General features: G+C 41.2%; 1 protein-coding gene across 10 annotated transcripts in view; it reads left to right on the forward strand.

Moving 5' to 3' along the window:
• MYO9A (myosin IXA) overlaps positions 1–21,761 on the forward strand; it is a 278,674-nt gene that overhangs the window by 145,542 nt on the left and 111,371 nt on the right. For all 10 annotated transcript variants that reach the window (XM_062206520.1, XM_062206521.1, XM_062206519.1 and 7 more), the window contains 2 exons: positions 3,649–3,724; positions 21,126–21,269. In XM_062206520.1, the coding sequence (XP_062062504.1) occupies positions 3,649–3,724; positions 21,126–21,269 (220 nt within the window). The remainder of the gene's footprint in view (positions 1–3,648; positions 3,725–21,125; positions 21,270–21,761) is intronic.

A 21,761-nucleotide genomic window follows, 5' to 3' on the forward strand; every position in this document is an offset into this window, starting at 1 on the left:
GCTTCAGACTAGCCCAACCCAGTCACTGCGGCCATTTGAGGAGTGAACCAGCAGATGGAAGATCTCTGTCTCTCCTTTTCTTTCTCAATAACCATGCCTTTCAAGAAAATATAAATCTTAAAAAAAGAAAAGGATAAGGGAAGAGCAGGGGCTGGCCATGGTGCCCTAGGCGGAGCTTCCTCCTGCGGCACCGGCATCCCATGTGGGCGCCGCTTCACGTCCCTACTGTTCCTCTTCCAATCCAGCTCTCTGCTGTGGCCTGGGACAGCAGAGGAGATGGCCCAAGTCCTTGGGTCCCTGCGCCTGCGTGGGAGACCTGGAAGAATTCTTGGCTCCTGGCTTCGGATTGGCCAGCTTTGTCCGTTGTGGCCATCTGGGCAGTGAACCAGCAGATGGAAGGCCTCTCTCTCTGTCTCTCCCTCTCTTTATGACTCTACCTCTAAAATAAATAAATAAAATATTAAAAAAAATATTAGCCAAAAGTTATATCAGAAAATGTGTTCTTGTTCTCTTCTACATTTCCCACCTCCTTTAAGATTTGATGCTATAAATTCATTTTGCCTTTTCTATGTATATGTGCTTTTGTTTTACTCTTTGATTCAACATGATCATTCACGTTCAGCTATGTTACTCTTAAGTATCAGTATTTGCTGCTCAGTTGTATTTCATTGTGTATGTATATGCAGTTGTACAAGGGACTTCACAAAGTTCATGGAACATGCGTATTACCTTTTAATGCCATTTCCCCCACAAGCTAGTATATACAGCCAATGCTTACTGGATTTAACAGTTGTGTACTATCAGAGCTGTTGTGAGGAACCCTGTTGTTCTGAACATTCTTGTCAGTGTCATTGTGTTCATTCTTCAGCTGAAGACTTTTCTGAGTGGAGTTGCTGTTTCACAAAGTTTCATGTATTATCTTTCATATGGTTAATATCCTTAAGCATTGCTAAACTGCTGGCACTTGGGAGACATTTAATTTTCTTTTGACGTTTACTATTTGTAAAGAGTAACTCAAATGTCATCCCGTTGTCATTTCCCTACATAGAATCTACCTTTGTCCTTTCTGGATGCATTCAGACTTTTTCTCTATTTTTGGTTTTTAGCAGTCTGACTTCAGTGTCCCTAGATCACGATTTCTGCTTGTGTTTACCCTGCTGGTGACTTGTAGTACCTTTGAATCTGAGCTCCATTGTTCTTCTTGAAATTTGCCAGAGCTCAGGCTGGGTCTCCCATGTTGGTGGCAGACATCCAAGTACTTGGGCCATCAGCTGCTACCTCCTAGGGTGTGCATCAGCTGGGAGCTGGATTAGAAGTGTAGGAGCCAGGACTTGAACCAGGCGCTGACTGGATGCCCACTGCTCCTAACACCTGTCCCCCACCTTTGCTCTTTTGCATGTGGTTAGTTTTCACAGTGGTGTTTGTTGGAAAAAGTACTCTTTTTCCACTGTCTTGGAAGTCTTAACAGAAATGGATCGTAAAGCGTGAAGATTTGTTGCTGACTGACATTTCTCTTCCATTGACTGGCGTGGTTGGTGTCTTTGTAGTAGGTTTTGTAATAGGAAATGTGAATGCTTCAACCTTCTCTGTGAGGTTGTTTGGGCTCTCCTGGGTCTCTTGCCTTTTATATTAATGCTGTGATCAGCCTGCTTGATTCTGTAAAATAGGTAGCTGGGATTTTAATAGAGATGACATTGATCTGTACATTAATGTGAGGAGTATTGCTCTCTTAACAATGCCATGTTTTCTAGTTCATGAACGTTGATGGCATTCTGTTGATTTAGCTCTTCCTTCATTTGTTTTAATGGTTTGTATTTTTTGTTGTTGATGTATTGTAACTTCTTGTTAAACTTATTCCTGTTCTTTTGATGCTGTTGATGGAGTTATTTTCTTAATTTTACTCTTGTATTTATTGTCATTTTACAGAAATATCATTGATTTTTGCACATTGATCTTGTTTCTTGGAATGTTGCTGAACTCATTTTTTAGTCTCAGTAGATTTTTCTGGATTCCTCAGAATTCTTGTAGATTATGTCATCTCAACTAAAGAAATTTTTTCCTTCCCATTTTTCCTTACATTAAATGCTTGATATATATATATTGAGAAACTTGATAGCCAGCCTTACATTACAAAACTTAAGTTTTTATCTTACAATTTGTGAAAATGATATCTTTAAATTTTTAAGATTTATTTTATTTATTTGAAAGGCATAGTGACAGCAAGAGGGAGTGACAAAGAGCGAAAAATCTTCCGTCTTCTGGTTCGCTCCCCAAATGGCTGCAGCTGCTAGGGCTGGGCCAGCTCCATCCCTCTCTCCCATGTGGGTGGCAGAGGTCCAAGGACTTGGGGTGTTTTCCAGGGCTGTTTGCCGCTGCTTTCCCAGGTGCACAATCAGAGCTGGATCAGAGGTAGAGCATCTGAAACATGAACCAGTGTTCCAGTGTGGGTGCTGACACTGCAAGCTATGGCTTCACCTGCTTTGCTGGAACGCCCATCCCCCATTTTAAATAGTCATAGTCCTTAAGGAAAAAGTTGTCATCTTTGATTCTTCCCTCCCTCCCTCCCTCCTCCCCTCCTTCCTTCCCTCCTTCCCTCCCTTCTCTTCTTTCCTTCCAAGGCAGAGTTAGAGAGAATGATAGAGAGAGAGATATCTTCCATCTGATGGTTCATTCCCCAAATACCCACAACAGATGTGGATGGACCAGGTGAAAGCCAGGAGCCTGGAATTCCAGCTGAGTCTCCCACACTGTTGGCAGGGGTCCAAGCACTTGGGCCCTCTTCCATTGCTCTCCCAGCTGCATTTGCAAGGATCTGGATCAGAAGTGGAACAGCTGAGACATGAGCCAGTGCCTCTCTGGGATGCTGGCACTGCAAGTAGCAGCTTAACCTGCTGTGCCCTAACAATGGCTCCAACAGTGCCTTTCTCTTTAAGGTCGATTGATCTCTGAGATTTATAGTCCATGTTGTCAGTATATTTATTGCTGAAAATGATGCAAAGGGATCTTAGTAAAATTTGTGTGTGGGGGTGGGATTTGAACATAAAGAAGGTGTTTGTCTACTTCTAGAACGTCTTCCTGGTTTCACTCATGTTTCCTGAGGTTAATGTTTAAAGGAAAGAAGAAATAATGTGGCTGGTATTGTGGCTTAGGTGGGTTAAATTGCTGCCTGTGATGCTGGCATCACATCTGGGCTCTAGTTTGTGTCCCAGCGAATCGACTTCTAGTCCAGCTCCCTGCTAATGTCCTGGAAAAGCAGCACCCACATGGGAGACCCAGATGAAGCTCCTGGATCCTGGCTTCTGTCTAGCCCAGCCCTGGTATTGGCTATTTGGGTGGTGAACCAGCAGATGGAAGATTGGTCCATCTCTCTCCCTGCCATTGCTACCCCCGTAGCTCTGTCTTTCAAATAAACAAATTACCTTTAAGAAAGAAAAAAGAATTAAGAGTTCGTTATTAAGTTCTCTAATTGGGTGCATTTGTAAACACAGTTATGGGACTTAATTCGTGTCATTTCGATGTTTCTGTCATATTTAACAAACATTTGCTTTTGAAATACGTTAATTTCGTTGTTTTTAGTAAAGTTTTTTCATGTGTTATTTCTGTTAGTACTCATTTGAAATTTTATGTCTTTTTTTTTTCTCTTGCTAGATATAACCCGGAAAAGTCCCAGAACACCTCTTTCTGATCTCCAGGGCATGAATGCTCTGAATGAAAAAAACCAGCAGTAAGTGTGTTTTCTTTATGTTGTCAGGAATGTAAAAGAAGTACCTCACCTTCCTATTATTTGTGTGCCTTTAAAAGCTTGAAGAAAGTCAGGCTTGGTTTGTTTTTCATTTCTTAAAGCTTCTCTAAATGATACAGCAACAAGAGAATAGGTTAGAATTAACAAAACTTGTCTAGGATTGCTTTGGATAAAATGACTATAGAACGTAGGAACTTCATCTGGCTTCCATTCTGAGATCTTGGATTTTACATGTTTTGCCAAATTTAAGGTTTATTCTGCTTGTCTTTGGAGCAGTCTTATTGAAAAGTAAAAATTGAATAGTTTGACTTAGGCAAAAGTAGTTTAATTTACATAATACCTTTTTCTTGGTGAATGTCTTTACCAAATCTTATCTTTTAAAATTTTGGAGTATAGTTTGGAAGTAAGTAAAATTTTCAGAATTAACAAAGGGAGAAATGTTTTTATACATATCATTTCATAAATACTGTAATTATATGAGCAGAAGAACATTTAATTTCTAGAGTGTGCCCTATACACCCTTAGCAGAATTGAGTCTCTTAGTGCCGTAGATGTCTGGATGGTCTGTAGTTAGAATAGAATTATAATTGTATGGATCTTTTTTTCCAATTGAGTGTCTCTGTTTCTTTTCTGTGTTGTCACTTGTTTGTTCACTACCTTTGGTATGACTCTTGCTTATTAAGAAGTGTGGTTTCACTCACTCCATATGTAAGAGCTGCCAAATCCCACGTAGCCGGGTCCTAACACGTTCATTTCCAGTGCCGATGTACTGGACTGTTTGCCATCTTCATAGTGTAAGCCTTTTGTTTTCTTACCAGTGATTCCTAGCTAATGATGGAATCTGCCCTCATATTAGCATGCTAAGTTTTTTTTTTTTTTTTTTTTTTTTTTTTTTTGACAGGCAGAGTGGATAGTGAGAGAGAGACAGAGAGAAAGGTCTTCCTTTTTGCCATTGGTTCACCCCCCAATGGCTGCTGCAGCTGGCTCATCTCGCTGATCCGAAGCCAGAAGCCAGGTGCTTCTCCTGGTCTTCCATGCGGGTGCAGGGCCCAAGGACTTGGGCCATCCTCTATTGCCTTCCCGGGCCATAGCAGAGAGCTGACCTGGAAGAGGGGCAACCGGGATAGAATCCGGCGCCCCAACCGGGACTAGAACCAGGTGTGCCAGCGCCGCAAGGTGGAGGATTAGCCTGTTAAGCCACGGTGCCGGCCAGCATGCTGAGTTTTACAAAGCAAGACAACAGGAGTTGTGAATCTTGACAGTGTAGCTTTACCCTCTCTCTGTTGGCCCCATTGTCACCCTGGTTGGGGATCTGTAACTTAAGAAACCCATTTTCTTAATTTGGAAAATGATGACTCTATGCCGTGCCCCATTTCTCAAAGTAGTTTACTTGTCATAAGTCTCCTGATTCCTAGTTCATCTGTTTATCTTCGTCTTTTCAGTTTTAGATACCTAAAATGGCTTTTTTGTGTTTCTGTTTTTTATTATGATGGTTAGCTGTCACGAGTGCCACTTACCACACAGCTCGACAAGGGTAATGCAACGTGTCGGAGCTCAGGGAAGAATTGCACAGAATCATGATAATCTTTGCAATATAATTTATTATTCAATAATACTAAATGTATATGTATATATATTCAAGGGGCACATTTATTTATTTTTTATTAAACTTTTATTTAATGAATATAAATTTCCAAAGTACAGCTTATGGGTTACAATGGCTTCCCCCTCCCAAAACTTCCCTCCCACCCACAACCCACCCCTTTCCCGCTCCCACTCCCCTTCCAATTACATCATGATTCATTTTCAATTCTCTTTATATACAGAAGATCAGTTTAGTATATATTAGATAACGATTTCAACAGTTTGCCCCCATATAGCAACACAAAGTGAAAAAAAATACTGTTGGAGTACTAGTTATAGCATTAAATAAGAGTGTACAGCACATTAAAGACAGAGATCCTACATAATATTTTTTTAAAAAATTAATTTTCTATGCCATTTCCAATTTAACACCAGGTTTGTTTCTTTTTTTTTTTCATTTCCAATTATCTTTATATACAGAAGATCGATTCAGTATATAATTAGTAAAGATCTCATCAGTTTGTACCCACGCAGAAACACAAAGTACAGAAATACTGTTTCAGTACTAGTTATAGCATCACTGCACATTAGACAACACATTAAGGACAGATCCCACATGGGATGTAAGTACACAGTGACTTCTGTTGCTGACTTAACAATTTGACACTCCTGTTCATGGTGTCAGTAATCTCCCTAGGCTCTAGTCATGAGTTGCCAGAGCTATGGAAGCCTTTACAGTTCGCTGACTTTGATCTTATTCTGCTAGGGTCATAGTCAAAGTGGAAGTTCTCTCCTCCCTTCAGAGAAAGGTACCTCCTTCTTTGGTGGCCCCGTTCTTTCCACTGGGATCTCACTCACAGAGATCTTTCATTTAGGTCTTCTTCTTCTTCTTCTTTTTTTTTTTTTTGCCACGGTGTCTTGGCTTTCCATGCCTACAATACTCTCATGGGCTCTTCAGCCAGATCCGAATGCCTTAAGGGATGATTCTGAGGCCAGAGTGTTGTTTAGGACATCTGCCATTCTATGCGTCTGCTGTGTATCCCACTTCCTATGTTGGATCCTTCTCTCCCTTTTTGATTCTATCAGTTAGTATTAGCAGACACTTGTCTTGTTTGTGTGATCCCTTTGACTCTTAGACCTATCAGAGCAATCGGTTGTGAACTGAAATTAATCACTTGGACTAGTGAGATGGCAGTGGTACATGCCACTTTGATGGGATTGTATTGGAATCCCCTGGCATATTTCTAACTCCATCATTTGGGGCAAGTCTGATTGAGCATGTCCCAAATTGCACATCTCCTCCCTCTCTTTTTCCACTCTGAAATTTAACAGGGATCACTTTTCAGTTAAAATTTAAACACCTAAGAATAATTGTGTGTTAATTACAGAGTTCAACCACTAGTACTAGAACAACAACAACAACAAATACTAAAAAGGATAAAGTGTTACATTGTACATCTAGAGTCAGGACAAGAGCTGATCAGGTCATTGTTTCTTATAGCGTCCATTTCACTTAACAGGTTTCCCCTTTGGTGCTCAGTTGTCACCGATCAGGGAAAACAAATGATATTTGTCTCTTTGGAACTGGCTTAATTCACTCAGCATGATGTTTTCCAGATTCCTCCATCTTGTTGCAAATGACTGGGTTTCATTGGTCCTTACTGCTGTATAGTATTCTATGGAGTACATGTCCCATAATTTCTTTATCTAGTCTACTGTTGATGGGCATTTGGGTTGGTTCCAGGTCTTAGCTATTGTGAATTGAGCTGCAATAAACATTAATGTGCAGATGGCTTTTTTATTAGCCAAATTAATTTCCTTTGGGTAAATTCCAAGGAGTGGGATGGCTGGGTTGTATGGTAGGGTTATGTTCAGGTTTCTGAGGAATCTCCAGACTGACTTCCATAGTGGCTTAACCAGTTTGCATTCCCAACAGTGGGTTAGTGTCCCTTTTTCCCCACATCCTCTCCAGCATCTATTGTTGGTAGATTTCTGAATGTGAGCCATTCTCACCGGGGTGAGGTGAAACCTCATTGTGGTTTTGATTTGCATTTCTCTGATTGCTAGTGATCTTGAACATTTTTTCATGTGTCTGTTGGCCATTTGGATTTCCTCTTTCGAAAAATGTCTATTGAGGCCCTTGGCCCATTTCTTAAGTGGGTTGTTTGTTTTGTTGTTGTGGATTTTCTTGATTTCTTTGTAGATTCTGGTTATCAACCCTTTATCTGTAGTATAGTTTGCAAATATTTTTTCCCATTCTGTCGGTTGCCTCTTCACTTTCCTGACTGTTTCTTTTGAAGTACAGAAACTTCTCAATTTGATGCAATCCCAAATGTTAATTTTGGTTTTGACTGCCTGTGCTCCTGGGGTCTTTTCCAAGAAGTCTTTGCCTGTACCTATATCTTGCAGGGTTTCTCCAATGCTCTCTAATACTTTGATGGTTTCGGGTCATAGATTTAAGTCTTTAATCCATGTTGAGTGAATTTTTGTGTAAGGTGAAAGGTAGGGGTCTTGCTTCAAGCTTCTGCACGTGGAAATCCAATTTTCCCAGCACCATTTATTGAATAGGCTGTCCTTATTCCAGGGATTAGTTTTGGATCTTTGATCAAATAGAAGTTGGCTGTAGATGTTTGGATTGATTTCTGGTGTTTCTATTCTGTTCCATTTGTCTATCCATCTGTTTCTGTACCAGTACCATGCTGTTTTGATAACAACTGCCCTGTAGTATGCCCTGAAATCTGGTATTGTGATGCCTCCTGCTTTGTTTTTGTTGTACAAGATTGCTTTGGCTATTCGAGGTCTTCTGTGTCTCCATATGAATTTCAGCATCATTTTTTCCAGATCTGAGAAGAATGTCTTTGGTATCTTGATTGGTATTGCATTGAATGTATAAATTGCTTTTGGGAGAATAGACATTTTGATGATATTGATTCTTCCAGTCCATGAGCATGGAAGATTTCTCCATTTTTTGGTATCCTCTTCTATTTCTTTCTGTAAGGTTTTGTAGTTTTCATCGTAGAGATCTTTTACGTCCTTGGTTAAGTTTATTCCAAGGTATTTGATTGTTTTTGTAGCTGTTGTGAATGGGATTGATCTTAGAAGTTCTTCCTCAGCCGTGGCATTGCCTGTGTTGTTGATTTTTGTGCATTGATTTTATATCCTGCTACTTTGCCAAACTCTTCGATGAGTTCCAGTAGTCTCTTAGTAGAGTTCTTTGGGTCCCCTAAATAAAGAATCATATCATCTGCAAAGAGGGATAGTTTGAGTTCTTCCTTCCCAATTTGTATCCCTTTAATTTCTTTTTCTTGCCTAATAGCTCTGGCTAAAACTTCCAGAACTATATTGAATAGCAGTGGTGAGAGAGGGCATCCCTGTCTGGTACCAGATCTCAGTGGAAATGCTTCCAACTTTTCCCCATTCAATAGGATGTTGGCCGTGGGTTTTTCATATATTGCTTTGATTGTATTGAGGAATGTTCCTTCCATCCCCAGTTTGCTTAGAGTTTTCATCATGAAAGGGTGTTGTGTTTTATCAAATGCTTTCTCTGCGTCTATTGAGAGAATCATATGGTTTTTCTTCTGCAGTCTGTTAATGTAGTGTATTACGTTGATTGTTTTGCAAACGTTGAACCATCCTTGCATACCAGGGATAAATCCCACTTGGTCTGGGTGGATGATCTTTCTGATGTGTTGTTGCATTCTATTGGCCAGAATTTTATTGAGTATTTTTGCATCTATGTTCATCAGGGATATTGGTCTGTAATTCTCTTTCAATGCTGCATCTTTTTCCGGCTTAGGAATTAAGGTGATGCTGGCTTCATAGAAAGAATTTGGGAGGATTCCCTCTTTTTCGATTGTTCTGAATAGTTTGAGAAGAATTGGAGTTAGTTCTTCTCTAAATGTCTGGTAGAACTCAGCAGTGAATCCATCTGGTCCTGGGCTTTTCTTTGTTGGGAGGGCCTTTATTACTGTTTCAATTTCTGTGTGAGTTATGGGTCTGTTTAGGTTTTCTATGTCTTCCTGGCTCAATTTAGGTAGGTTGTATGTGTCCAAGAATCTGTCCATTTCTGATAGATTTCCCTGTTTGCTGGCATACAAGTCCTTGTAGTAATTTCTGATGATTCTTTTTATTTCTGTGGTGTCTGTTGTTACATTTCCCTTTTCATCTCTGATCCTATTGATTTGGGTCTTTTCTCTTCTTTTTTTAGTTAGTTGGGCCAATGGGGTGTCAATTTTGTTTATTTTTTCAAAAAACCAGCTCCTCGTTTGGCTGATTTTTTGTAATGTTTTTTTTGGATTCAATCCTGTTGATTTCTTCTTTGATTTTAATTATTTCTCTTCTCCTGCTGGGTTTGGGTTTGGTTTGCTGCAGATTTTCTAGATCCTTGAGATGACTTGAAAGCTCATCTATTTGGTGCCTTTCCAATTTCTTGATGTCGGCACCTATTGATATAAACTTTCCTCTTAACACTGCTTTTGTTGTATCCCATAGGTTTTGGTATGTTGTGCTTTTATCCTCATTTACTTCCAGAAAATTTTTGATTTCTCTTTTAATTTCTTCTATGACCCATTGTTCATTCAGGAGCGTGTTGTTCAATCTCCATGTGTTTGCACATGTTCTAGGGATTCCCGAGTTGCTAATTTCCAATTTCATTCCTTTGTGGTCTGAGAAGCTGCATGGTATGATTCTAATTCTCTTGAATTTGCTGAGACTTGCTTTATGGCCTAGTATGTGGTCAATCCTAGAGAAGGTTCCATGTACTGCTGAGAAGAATGTAAAATCCTTAGATGTAGGATGAAATGTTCTGTAGATATCTGTTAGATCCATTTGGGCTATAGTGTCATTTAAATCTACTGTCTCCTTGTTGATCTTCTATCCTGTTGATCTGTCTATCTCTGAGAGTGGAGTATTGAAGTCCAAGGGGCACATTTAAAGGTCAGTATCACTCAAAATGTCATTAGTCCGCAGGTTATAACACATATCTAGGAGTAAGGCAATTTCCAGAAATATTCAGCAATAGTAATAATTATAACACATACAAAACATAAGAGCATAAAAGCATAACCAATCTAAACACTCATGACTAAGGATGTAATATGAATGCTGCGTTCTCAGGGTTCTTATCCCGGTCATGAAAAAGTCAAAGTCCAAAGTCCAGAGTCCAAAGTCTCCATTACTACTCGCAGAGATGGATCTCAGAACAGTCACTTACAGGCAGGAGTCTTGGATTGACTGGCACTCTGGGCAGTAAGCTTGAAGATCCAAGGTGGAAAGCAAGGTGAAGGGTTGGAGAGGTCACCTGATGAGAGGTCCGGTCCAGCTCCAGTGTCAGTTCGGGCAGTGGCTGGGACGTCCAGGCGAGGTGGGCTCCAGCAGAGTGGCGAGCAGAGCTTCAGTCAGTGGAGACTGGGGCAGGGTTTCACTGGCACTGAGCCATGATCCCCGAGGGGAGGAAGAGCAGTTGCTTGCCTTTTTGTCCCCGATCTGGAGTAGGTTGGCGATGAAGGTGTCCCGGTGTGTCACCAATCACAAACTCACCTTTTAGGGTGTCACCAACGAGATGTTGGTGTCTGGGTGTGACCAATCGTGGTGCAGTAGTGTGGGTGAAGTAATGCAGTCACTAGCTGGTTGGCTTTTTCTTATGATGTAATGTCCTCTAGTCCTTATCAGGCCTCACCACCTATGTCTGTTCTGACAGATGGTCTGGGCAGTTCCTGGTGCTTAGTGGCCTTAGCTTAAGTAATTCCATTTTGGTTTTGCTTAGTTTAAGTGACTGCATTTTGGTTTTGCCTTTTCTCTTTCTTTCTGTGTTAGCGATGCTCTGTAACTCTTTTGGGACTCCTGTTAGCTGGATTTATGCCCTCATGGAATGATAAACTGATTCTGGAAAGATCTATATTTAAGCTCATTTATGAGGAACCATTTTACAGAGAATTTTACCATAGCAACTTAATCTTTTCGTTCATGTACAATGCAGAGATATGTGACACTGATGTAATGTTATCAGGAAAAGCCTGGCCAGTAATCTTTTTTTTTTTTTTTTGGACAGGCAGAGTTAGAGAGGGAGAGGGAGAGGGAGGGAGGGAGAGAGAGAGAGAGAGAGAGAAAGGTCTTCCTTCCATTGGTTCACCCCCCAAATGGCTGCTACAGCTGGCGCGCTGCGCCGATCCGAAGCCAGGAGCCAGGTGCTTCCTCCTGGTCTCCCATGGGGTGCAGGGCCCAAGCACTTGGGCCATCCTCCACTGCACTCCCTGGCCACAGCAGAGATCTGGACTGGAAGAGGAGCGACCAGGACAGAACCCAGGGTGCTGGCGCCAAAGGCAGAGTATTAGCCAAGTGAGCTGCGGTGCTGTCCCTGGCCAGTAATCCTAACAAGTTCCATAGGGCTGTTTTTTTTTGTTTGTTTGTTTGTTTGTTTTGATTGGTGCATATATTTTGTGTATTATTTTAGAGAGAATTTGTAAGAAGGGGTGAGCTCAGAATAATAGATTTTTATAAAATCCAGTTGGATGCTGGTTCTTCTTGTGGGAGTCTCCTCCTCAGTGAATCTTAGTCCAAGCAGTCTCAGGAGATTTGCTTCCTCATTTACTCTGTCAGCACGTTCTTAAAGTGTGAAGATTACTTGTCTTCACTTTCCAGAGTTATCAGCTGCACATTACTGGAATGTAGATAAACGCTTTTATTAAGTGCACAGATTACCTTTGTTATTATGCAAATAGTGACTTTTTTACCAGTTTATAAGCGAGCATGCAATAAGTACCCAGTGAGGAAAGTGCTGAAGCTAGTAATTTAGTGCCATCACATCCACCAATTCTTATGAAATGATAAAAGATTCTTTTTTTTTAATAAAAAAAATTCTTAGCTGGTAGGATTAATGAAATAAATGAAAGTTTTATAAATTCTTGATACTTACCCTAAGAAGTTGTGAGTGAGATGTCCAATTTAGTGGGAATCAATGACTAAGATTTGATGTAGTCTTTGTAAAAATATCGTATAAATCTAAAACTTTGTAGCCAATTAAGTATTCCTCACAAGAGTAAGAACTTTGACTGAAATTGAGAGAGCAGTCAACTTTGCTAAGAGGTTGTAAACTGGCACACTTTATGTATGTCTCTGTATGTTCTTTGAGGAGGTACAGGACCTATGTGCATGAACACACTGTGAGGTAGGGATTTGGTGCACACCAGTGCTTCAGGAGAATGTCTCCGGAGCCACAGCACGTTCATTCCAGGCAGGAGAGGCTCATGTCAGCAATAGTTGTTGTGTGGAATGTGTGAAGAATAAAGCACACCAACCTGTGAAGAAAAAATACCTCTGCAAGCTTGTAGCCTGGAAGGAGGCAGGAGTGTGTGTCTTAGGATTTGTAGTTGACAAATGCATGGTGAATTTTGAACACTGTGGCAGTATATTGAAGGTTTTGTAATTAAATGGTGTCATACTATCATGCTAATTTGCCAAGCAAGAATAGTGTCATGAAAAATTCTAGGTTATGGCATTCTTTGGGAGTTTGTATTATATTCATTCTTCTTTCTTTCTTTATTTTTTTATTATTTCACTTGAAAGAGTTACACAGAGAGAAGGAGAGGCAGAGAGAGGGAGAGGTCTTCCATCCGCTGGTTCACTCTCCAGATGGCCACAATGGTGGAAGCTGTGCTGATCCGAAGCCAGGAGCCAGAAGCTTCCTCCAGGTCTCCCATGTGGTTGCAGGGGCCCAAGGACTTGGGCCATCTTCCACTGCTTTCCCAGGCCATAGCAGAGAGCTGGATCAGAAGTGGAGCAGCCGGGAGAGGAACTGGTGCCAATATGGGATGCCGGCACTGCAGGCAGCGGCCCCTATATTCATTCTTAATAGGCAGTCAGTGAGGACTGAGAAAGACCTCAGAAAGAAACGACTGTACAGCATGTTGTGGATCCTGAGTTCTTTTTAATGCAAGTAAAAACTCACAGCCTAAAGCATTGTTTCTTTTTAAATTCGATTTTTTTTGTTGATTGGGGCAAAGGACTGCTTAGTACAAGACATTGTATCATAGAATGCAACAATGAGAACAAAAGTAAAAATCTTTATGTTTTGAAGAATTATAGTGAAATAATTTGTTAGTTGAGTTATTTTAGAAATGATTGTGGTTTAGATGATTTATAAAAATGAGTGGATTTGAGGGTCGACTTTTAGAACCAAAATAATATAATATGTAAAACAGCTTGGAGAGATGGCCAACGTTGTGGCATAGTGGGTTCAGCTGCTGCCTGCCATGCCAGCATCCCATGTGGGCACTGTTTCAAGTCCCAGCTGCTCTACTTCTGATCCAGCTCCCTGCTAATGTGCCTGGGATTGTAGCAGAAGATGGTCCAAGTACTTGGGCCTCTGCCTCCCCTTTAAGAGACCTGGAAGAAGCTCCTGGCTTCAGCCAAGCTCATCTGTGGCAGTTGCAGCCATCTGGAGAGTTAACCCCAGTGGATGGAAGATCTCTGTGTCCATCTCTAATTCTAAACAACCTGATGAGGTGAGCATTTGGCCCCGTGGTTAAGCTGCTGCCGGAGACGTCAGCATCCCATATTAGAATGCCTGGGTTCCAGCCCCACTCCAGTTCCTGCTGATGTGTACCCTGGAGGAATCAGGTGATGGCTGAAGTACTGCCACCCACTTGAGAGACCTGAACTATCATCCTGCCTCCTGGCTGCAGCGTGGCACATCCCTGGCTATTGTGGGCGTATGGGGAGTCAGACAGCAAATGGAAGTTTTCTTTCTCTGACTCTCAAATAAATAAAAATTAAAGACTTGATAATGAAGCGTTATGGAATTTTAAAGGTATTAACCTGGGCATTCAAAAGTTTAAATAAGAAACTAAATGGTTTAGACATTTGGTCAGCAGTTAAAGACATCACTTGAATCATCTGCATCTCCTTATCAGAGTGTCTGGGTTCAAATGCTGGTTCTGTTGCCAATCCAGCGTCCTGCTGATGTGTACATGGAAGCAGCCGGTGATGGTTCATGTAGTTGAGGGTGTAGGGCATGGTGGGTGGGCCTGGGTGGACTTCTTGGCTCCTGACTTTGGCCTGGCCCAGCCCTGGCTGTTGTGGATATTTAGGGGAATGTATCAGCAGATGGAAGATTGATCTCTCTGTCTGTCTTTCTCACTCGCTGTCTCTGTCTCTCTGCCTTTCAAAAAAATAATAAAGATTTTTAAAAACTGAAGGAAAAGTAACATTTCTAAAAGATTTGTTGATTTACTTGAAAGGCATAGTTAGAGGGGGAGACAGAGATCTCACATGGTTGGTTCATTCCCCAAATGGCTACAGTGACTGGAGCGGGGCTAGGCCGCAGCCAGGAGCCTGGAACACCTTGATCTCCCACATGGGTGGCAGGGACCCCAACACTTGTGCCATCTTTCAGTGTTTTCCCAGGAGCATTGATGGGGAGCTGGAGCAGCAGTTGACTAGCCAGGTTTCAAACTGGGACTCACATGGGTGCCCATTGTGTCTGGTGGCAGCTTAGCCTGCTGACCACACACTGGCCCCCAAAAATAACTTTTAAAGATCTGTTTCTTTTTCTCCCCCAAAGCAGGAGATCATAAAAGTAGTATAAATGGGAAAATAGTTCACAGAATCCCATGTATCCTTCAGTTTACCGTAAGTGACACCGTAGGTGTTAGTACATTGTCAAAAGCAGGCTTTTCAGTCTCTCCAAAAAGTACATTGCCATTAACTGGACTACATACCGTTCTTATCACTTAAAAATTTGCATTTTTGTGTGGTTTTTGAAAATTTTTCCATTCATGGTGACTTCTTTTCACTGTCACCAGAGAAGTCATTCCTGCTTCCTGTTTGTGTTTGCCCCTTCACTTTTCTCTGTTCTGTCCTGTTCTGTGGCAGCCACTAATTTCCTTTCCATTTATATAGTTTTCTTGAGAGTGCTACAGAAATAGAATCATATAGTATGTAGCTTTTTAAAGATCTGTTTATTTGAAAGGCAGAGCTGCAGAGGGAGAAGGAGAGGGGTCTTCCTTCTGCTGTTTCACTCCTCCAGGTGGCTGCAGCAGCCAAGGCTGGGCCAGGCTGACGCCAGGAAGCTGGATTGGAAGCAGAATGGCTGGGATTTGAACTGGCACTCCAGTTTGGATGCCAGCATTGCCCACAGTGGCTAAACCTCCTGTGCCACAAAGCTGGCCCTGGTATCTGACTTTTTGAGGTTAATTTTTTTTCACTAAACATAGTGCTTTGTCCACCCAGATATTGCACATTTTTCATTTCTTTTATTTCTGAGTCATCTCCATATTTTAAAAATTATGTTATTGTTATCTGTAAAAGCTCTTTATATATTCTATATTCATTATTGGATATGTGTTTTTTTTTTTTTTTTTAAGATTTATTTATTTATTTGAACAGTGAAGTGAAGTTACAGAGAGGGGGAGGCAGAGGCAGAGAGAGAAGTCTTCCATTGGCTGATTCACTCCCCAGAAGTCCTCAATGGCCAGGTCTGGTCCAGGCCAAAGCCAGGAGCCAGAAGCTTCATCTGGGTCTGTCATTTGGGTGCAGGGGCCCAAGTACTCAGGACGTCTGCTGCTGCTTTCCTAGGTTCATTAGCGGGGCACTGGATCAGAAGTGGAACAGCTGTAGCCACAGCATTGGCCCTGGATATGTGGTTTTAAAATAGTACCCCTGACCCCCCTAGTCTGATAGTGTTCTTTGAACTTCTCTTGATGGTCTTGTTTGAAATACAAAAATTTTCAGTTTGATAGACTCTGATTACTCCCCCCCATATTTTTTTTTTTTTGCAAATATTTTTCTTGTTGCAGTTAAGAAATCATTTCTGAGCCACCACACACAGATTTACCCCCTGTATTTTCTTTGAACTGTTCTCTTGTTATGGCTGTTAAATTTTTATGTCTGATTCCCTTTGAATTGATAGTGTATGTGAGCTGGAGCTCCAGCCTCATTCTGCCTGTGGCTACCTAGCTGTCCCAGCACCATTTGTTGAAAAGACTGTTCTTTCCCTGATGACGTGTCCTGGCACTTTTGCAGGGGCACAATTGACCATAAATTGAAATGTTCATTTCTGGACTCTGAATTCTATTTTATTGATCTATGTGTCTTTCCTCATGTCAGTACTGTGTTATTCTAATTACAGAAACTTTATAGTAAGTCAAGAAATTCAAACTGCCATTCTTCCAGCTTTTTTCTTTTTCAAAATCATGTTATCTATTGTGGGCCATTTGCATGTCTGGGTGTATTGTAGGATCAGCTTGTGAGTTTGTGCAGTGGAGGCAGCTGTGGTGTTGGTAGGCTTTGTGAGGAGTCTGTGGATCAGCTGAAGGGGCATTGCCATTTTAACAATGATGTGTCAGGGCCGGCGCTGTGGCGCAGTGGGTTGAAGCCCTGGCCTGAAGTGCTGGCATCCCATATGGGCGCCAGTTCTAGTCCTGGCTGCTCCTCTTCCGATCCAGCTCTCTGCTATGGCCTGAGAAAGCAGTAGAAGATGATCCAAGTCCTTGGGCCCCTGCAACCACATGGGAGACCTGGAAGAAGCTGGCTTCGGATTGGCACAGCTCCGGCCCTTGTGGCCATCTGGAAAGCAAACCAGCAGATGGAAGATCTCTCTCTCTGTCTCTACCTCTCTCTGCAGCTCTCTTTCAAATAAACAAAATAAATCTTTAAAAAAAAAATGATGTGCCTTCCTGTTGTCAACATGAACTGCTTTGCCACTTCTTAGATTTTCCTTTACCAATATTTTCAAGTTTCTCTGTGTGTTTGTTATTTTTAGTTTATTCTGTGTAATACATTATATTTGATGTTATTACAAATGAAAAAACTTTTGCTTTTCAGATTGTTCATTAATGTTCTATAAAATGCAGTTGTTTTTATAACTTGGTGAACTCATTTATTCTAATATTCTTTTTGTGAACTCCTAGACTTTTCCATGTATTAGGTTATGTCATATACAGATAAATATGATTCTTTTCTAGTTTGGGTATATTTTATTTCTTTTTTCTTGCCTGATTTCCCTGGCAAGAATAGGAGTGGCAAGAACTCACATCCTTACCTTTTATGTGATCTTTCTGGGAAGTGTTTCGTCATCAAGCATGTTGTTTGTCTGCACTTGTTAATGGTAGCTCTTTATGCGGCTCTTGAGCCTTTCTTTGTAGTAACTTCCCTGCCTGCCCCCACCCCACCACACCTGGAACCAGCATCTGTGGGATTTTCACTAGCAGTTCTATAGCTTGGGAATTTGCTCTGTCTTACTTATATAATACTTTATTTATGATCTTTGACCCTTTTTGGTTTATTTGCTTTTTAAGAACTGTTCTCTCTCACTTCCTCATCTCTTAATCTTTTATTACTGCTAAAAAAACAAACCAACTTGACCTCATTCTTAATTATCTTTTTCTCATACACTGTCCATTCACTCCATCAGCAAGTCATATTAGCTCCACCCTAACATGAGGTCTGTACTGTCACCACTGCTAATAATTACACTGCAGGGAGAGATTATCTCCTACATGGATTATTACAATAGCCTCTTAAAATAATCTCTGTGATTTTGTCCTTGGCCTTTCAAACTGTGTTCAATACAATAGCAGAATGATTATTTTAGCATGTGAGACGAATCATGTCAGTGCTGTGTGCAGAAATCTGTGTCTTTGTCTCATTGCTAGGTAAAGCCACCTTCCTTATGCTGCCCTAAAAGGCATGTGCAACAGAATGTACTTTTCCCTCCCTGACTTGGTCTCCTACCCAGCTTTGCTTTCTCATTTAGTGTAGCTCAGATTCATCAATGACAGTCCCAGCTTAGGGACTCAAGCTCTCTTTTCTCTACCTGGCATTGCTTTTCTTCCAGATAGTTGCTTGATTTGCTTCTCTGTCTCCTTGCTTATTACCATTTATGTGGCAGTGTCTAGCCTTGCAGCCTTGCATTATTTACCCTCTTTCCTTATTTTTCTCCTTAGCATCTATTATCTGAAGTATTTTCGCTTATTGTTTGTCTGCTTCTACTTCACTGAAAACCCTGTGATTGTAAGGCTTCTGTGTTTACCTTGTTTGTTGTATTCAGTATGCTAGACAAATAATTGGCATGTACTTGATGCAAACTGAATATTTTTAAACAAACAAATGTGTCCATCTACCACATTTCATTTGTGTTACTGTGCTTTTATTTTTTAGAAACTTTTTGTTATTTTGCTTTCTGAATGTTTATTTTTAGGAGCATCTTGTTCTTATTTGTGAGTGGAATTTTTTCTCTGCTCTCTCTATATTTTTTTTAGGTTTTTTTTTATTTAATAAATGTGAATTTACAAAGTGCAACTTTTGTATTGTTGTGGCTCCCCCCCCCCCCAACCTCCCTCCCTCCCGTGGCCCTCCCCTCTCCCACTCTCTCTCCCATCCCGCCCTTCATCGAGTTTCATTTTCAATTACCTTCATATACTGAAGATCAACTCAGTATATACTAAGCAAGGATTTCAACAGGCTGCACTCACACAACCGCACAAGGTATAGGGTATTGTTCGACTAGTAGTGTTTTTAAGTTTCATAGTAAAACGCATTAAGGACAGAGATCCTACGTGGGGAGCATGTACCCAGTGACTCCCGTTGTTGATTTAACAATTGGCACTCTTATTTATGACGTCAGCAATCACCCGAGACTCTTGCTATGAGCTGTCTAGGCTATGGAAGCCCCTTGAGTTCACCGACTCTGAACTTGTTTAGTCAAGGCCGTATCACAGTGGAGGTTCCTTCTCCCTTCAGAGAAAGGTGCCTCTCTCCTTGATGGCCTGTTCCTTCTGCTGGGGTCTTGTTCGCCAGGATCTTTCATTTAGATTGTTTTTTGCCACCGTGTCATGGCTTTCCATGCCTGTGAGACTCTCATGGACCTTTTAGCCAGATCCGAATGTCCTGAGGGTTGATTCTGAGGCAGGAGTGCTGTTTTGGGCGTTTGCCATTCTATGAGTCTGCTGTGTGTCCTGCTTCCCCCGCAGGATCATTCTCTCCCTTTTAATTCTATCCTTCATTATTTGCTTACACTCATCTTATTTGTGAAATCTCTTCGACACATACCCTATCTTTTTGATCGGTTATGTATTTATACTTATCACTTTACCAAGTGCGCTGGCATTGGTACCTGCCTCCTTGTAAGATTGAGTTGAAATCCCGTGGCACGTTTCTAGTTCCACCATTGGAGGTAAGTCCAAGTGAGCATGTGCCAACCTATATATCTCCTCCCCCTCTTATTCCCACTCCTATGTTTAACAGAGATCACTTTTCTGCCTAAGAATGATTGTGCATTGATTACAGAGTTCAACCAGTGGTCTTTTATGTAGAACAAACAGTCTGCTCTCTATATATTAAGGATAGTTTTTAAAAACTTTTCCCCCCTTTTTTGGACTTTTTTCCTTCAAGTTGTTCACCTTGATTGTTTCACTATTTATGTTTCATGCTAGGGATTTCTCATAGTTGTCCAGTGAATCTTGGTTGACTGTTCATAGAATTGAGATGCTGAAAAGTGTTGGGATCTTCTAATCAGTTTGCATGGGTGTTGTTCATTCATACAGTGTAACAGAATTTTTTCCTTTTGGGTTGGTCATAGTTCCCAGAAAAACATACTGTGACTTTCTGGCTGGAGTATCTAATGCCAGCATTCTGGGAGCGGCCTGGACAGGAGGGCTGAGGACCTGTGTTTCCAGGTTTCCCCCCTCCTGTGTCATGTGCCTGTGCTCATGTGGGCATGATGCTGCCCAGTCCTGGACCTTCTTTTTCATCCTCTGGCCTTAGTAAAGGAAGAACAGTCAGAGCCCGAGAAAGCAATATGCTTTGCATTCCATGAACATGCATTGCTATTGTTTCTTAGTGTATTCTCTTGTCCTTAAGGGTTAATTCCTTTAAAAGATGTTACTAGTGTTTTCATGGATGTTTAGAGAGATTCAGATGTATGTCTCATCTCCTCTCTTTATGTGGATAGCCCTCCATCAACTCTGTGTTACAGTCATTGATAATTTTATGTGTTTTTCTTTTTTTTTTCTTTTTTTAAGATTTATTTATTTTTTGAAAGAGGGGTGGAGGGATGGGAGAGATCGAGAGAGAGATCTTTCATCTGCTGGTTCACTCCCCAGATGGCTGCATTGGCCAGGTCTGGGCTAGGCCGAAGCCAGGAGCCAGGAACTTCATCTGGGTCTCACATGTGGGTTCATGAGCCCAAGGACTTGGGTCATTTCTGCCGCTTTCCCAAGCACATTAGCAGGGAGGTGGATTGGAAGTGGAGCAAATGGGATTCCAACTGGTGCCAATGTAGGGTGTGGGCATTGCAGTCAGCAGCTTAACCCGCTATACCATAACACTGGCCTCTGCTTTGCTCATTTCTGGATCTCTTGTGCCTGGAATAGTGCTCATCCCACAGTAGTGGCTGAGTGGTGAATGCCTGTGCGAATGAGACCTTCAGGTATTCTATAGGATGGGATGGCCTGTTAGGGTAATGAATTTCTGAGGTAGCATTTGGAGGTTCTAAAATCTACCAGAGAAAAGCTATTATATCATAGTACATTTTACTATTTACTGATTATTGAATGATAATATACTTAAAGATGTCAGCTATATGATATGCTTATATCCATGCATATTTTAGTTGTGGATGAATAAAATATACCCAACTGATGGGTAACTATTCTGAGAAAGTAATTTGGTGCTTGTTTTGCATTTTTAAAATAAATTTCAGTGTTAGGTATTTAAGGTACTGTTGTACTTACTTTAACAGTATAGTGTCTGTTAATTAGAAATATCTAAATTATTAAAGCAAATTCTACTCTCTTGTTTCCAGTGATACGTTTGATATTACCTGGAATGTCAGAACTGGGATTCGCCAGAGCAGACTGTCAAGTAGTACTTCTTTGCTTGATAAAGATGGAGTATTTGCGAATTCAGCCAGCAGCAAACTTCTGGAGAGAGCCCATGGGATTCTCACGTCAGTGTTGATCAGTAATGTTGCTGCTCTTTTATGTCCGCTATAAAATTCCTGGGTGAAGTAGTGAAGAAGAGAGATGGTGCGAGGTGTTACTTCCATGGGTAGAAGTTTGAAACAAGACTCAGAAGTATCTAGTCATTTCTTGGGGTTAATCTTAAGATTCTCAGCCTTACTACAATTGTATTTTAATGTTGGCACTGCTAACAGATTGGATGGGAGAATCACTGTGAGGGGGGAATGGAGCATATGCAGTGATACAGTTGGCACAGGATGCTCACCAACCCTCGACTCCTTGTCCCCTGACCACAGCACTGATTGGAAGACATGCTGTAACCATGTATGTTTACTAACAGGGTGAACACACTTCAGATAGTACACAAGCATGTTTTTTTGATCAAGTGACTGGGGTGTGATTGAGATGGATTCTTTAATCCCTGTCTAAATCATTTCCTAATAGCGCTGGTTGGCTCAGTTCATATAGGCCATGTCAGA

Source organism: Lepus europaeus, chromosome 11 (genome assembly GCF_033115175.1).
Source record: "Lepus europaeus isolate LE1 chromosome 11, mLepTim1.pri, whole genome shotgun sequence".
Lineage (NCBI taxonomy): Eukaryota > Metazoa > Chordata > Mammalia > Lagomorpha > Leporidae > Lepus > Lepus europaeus.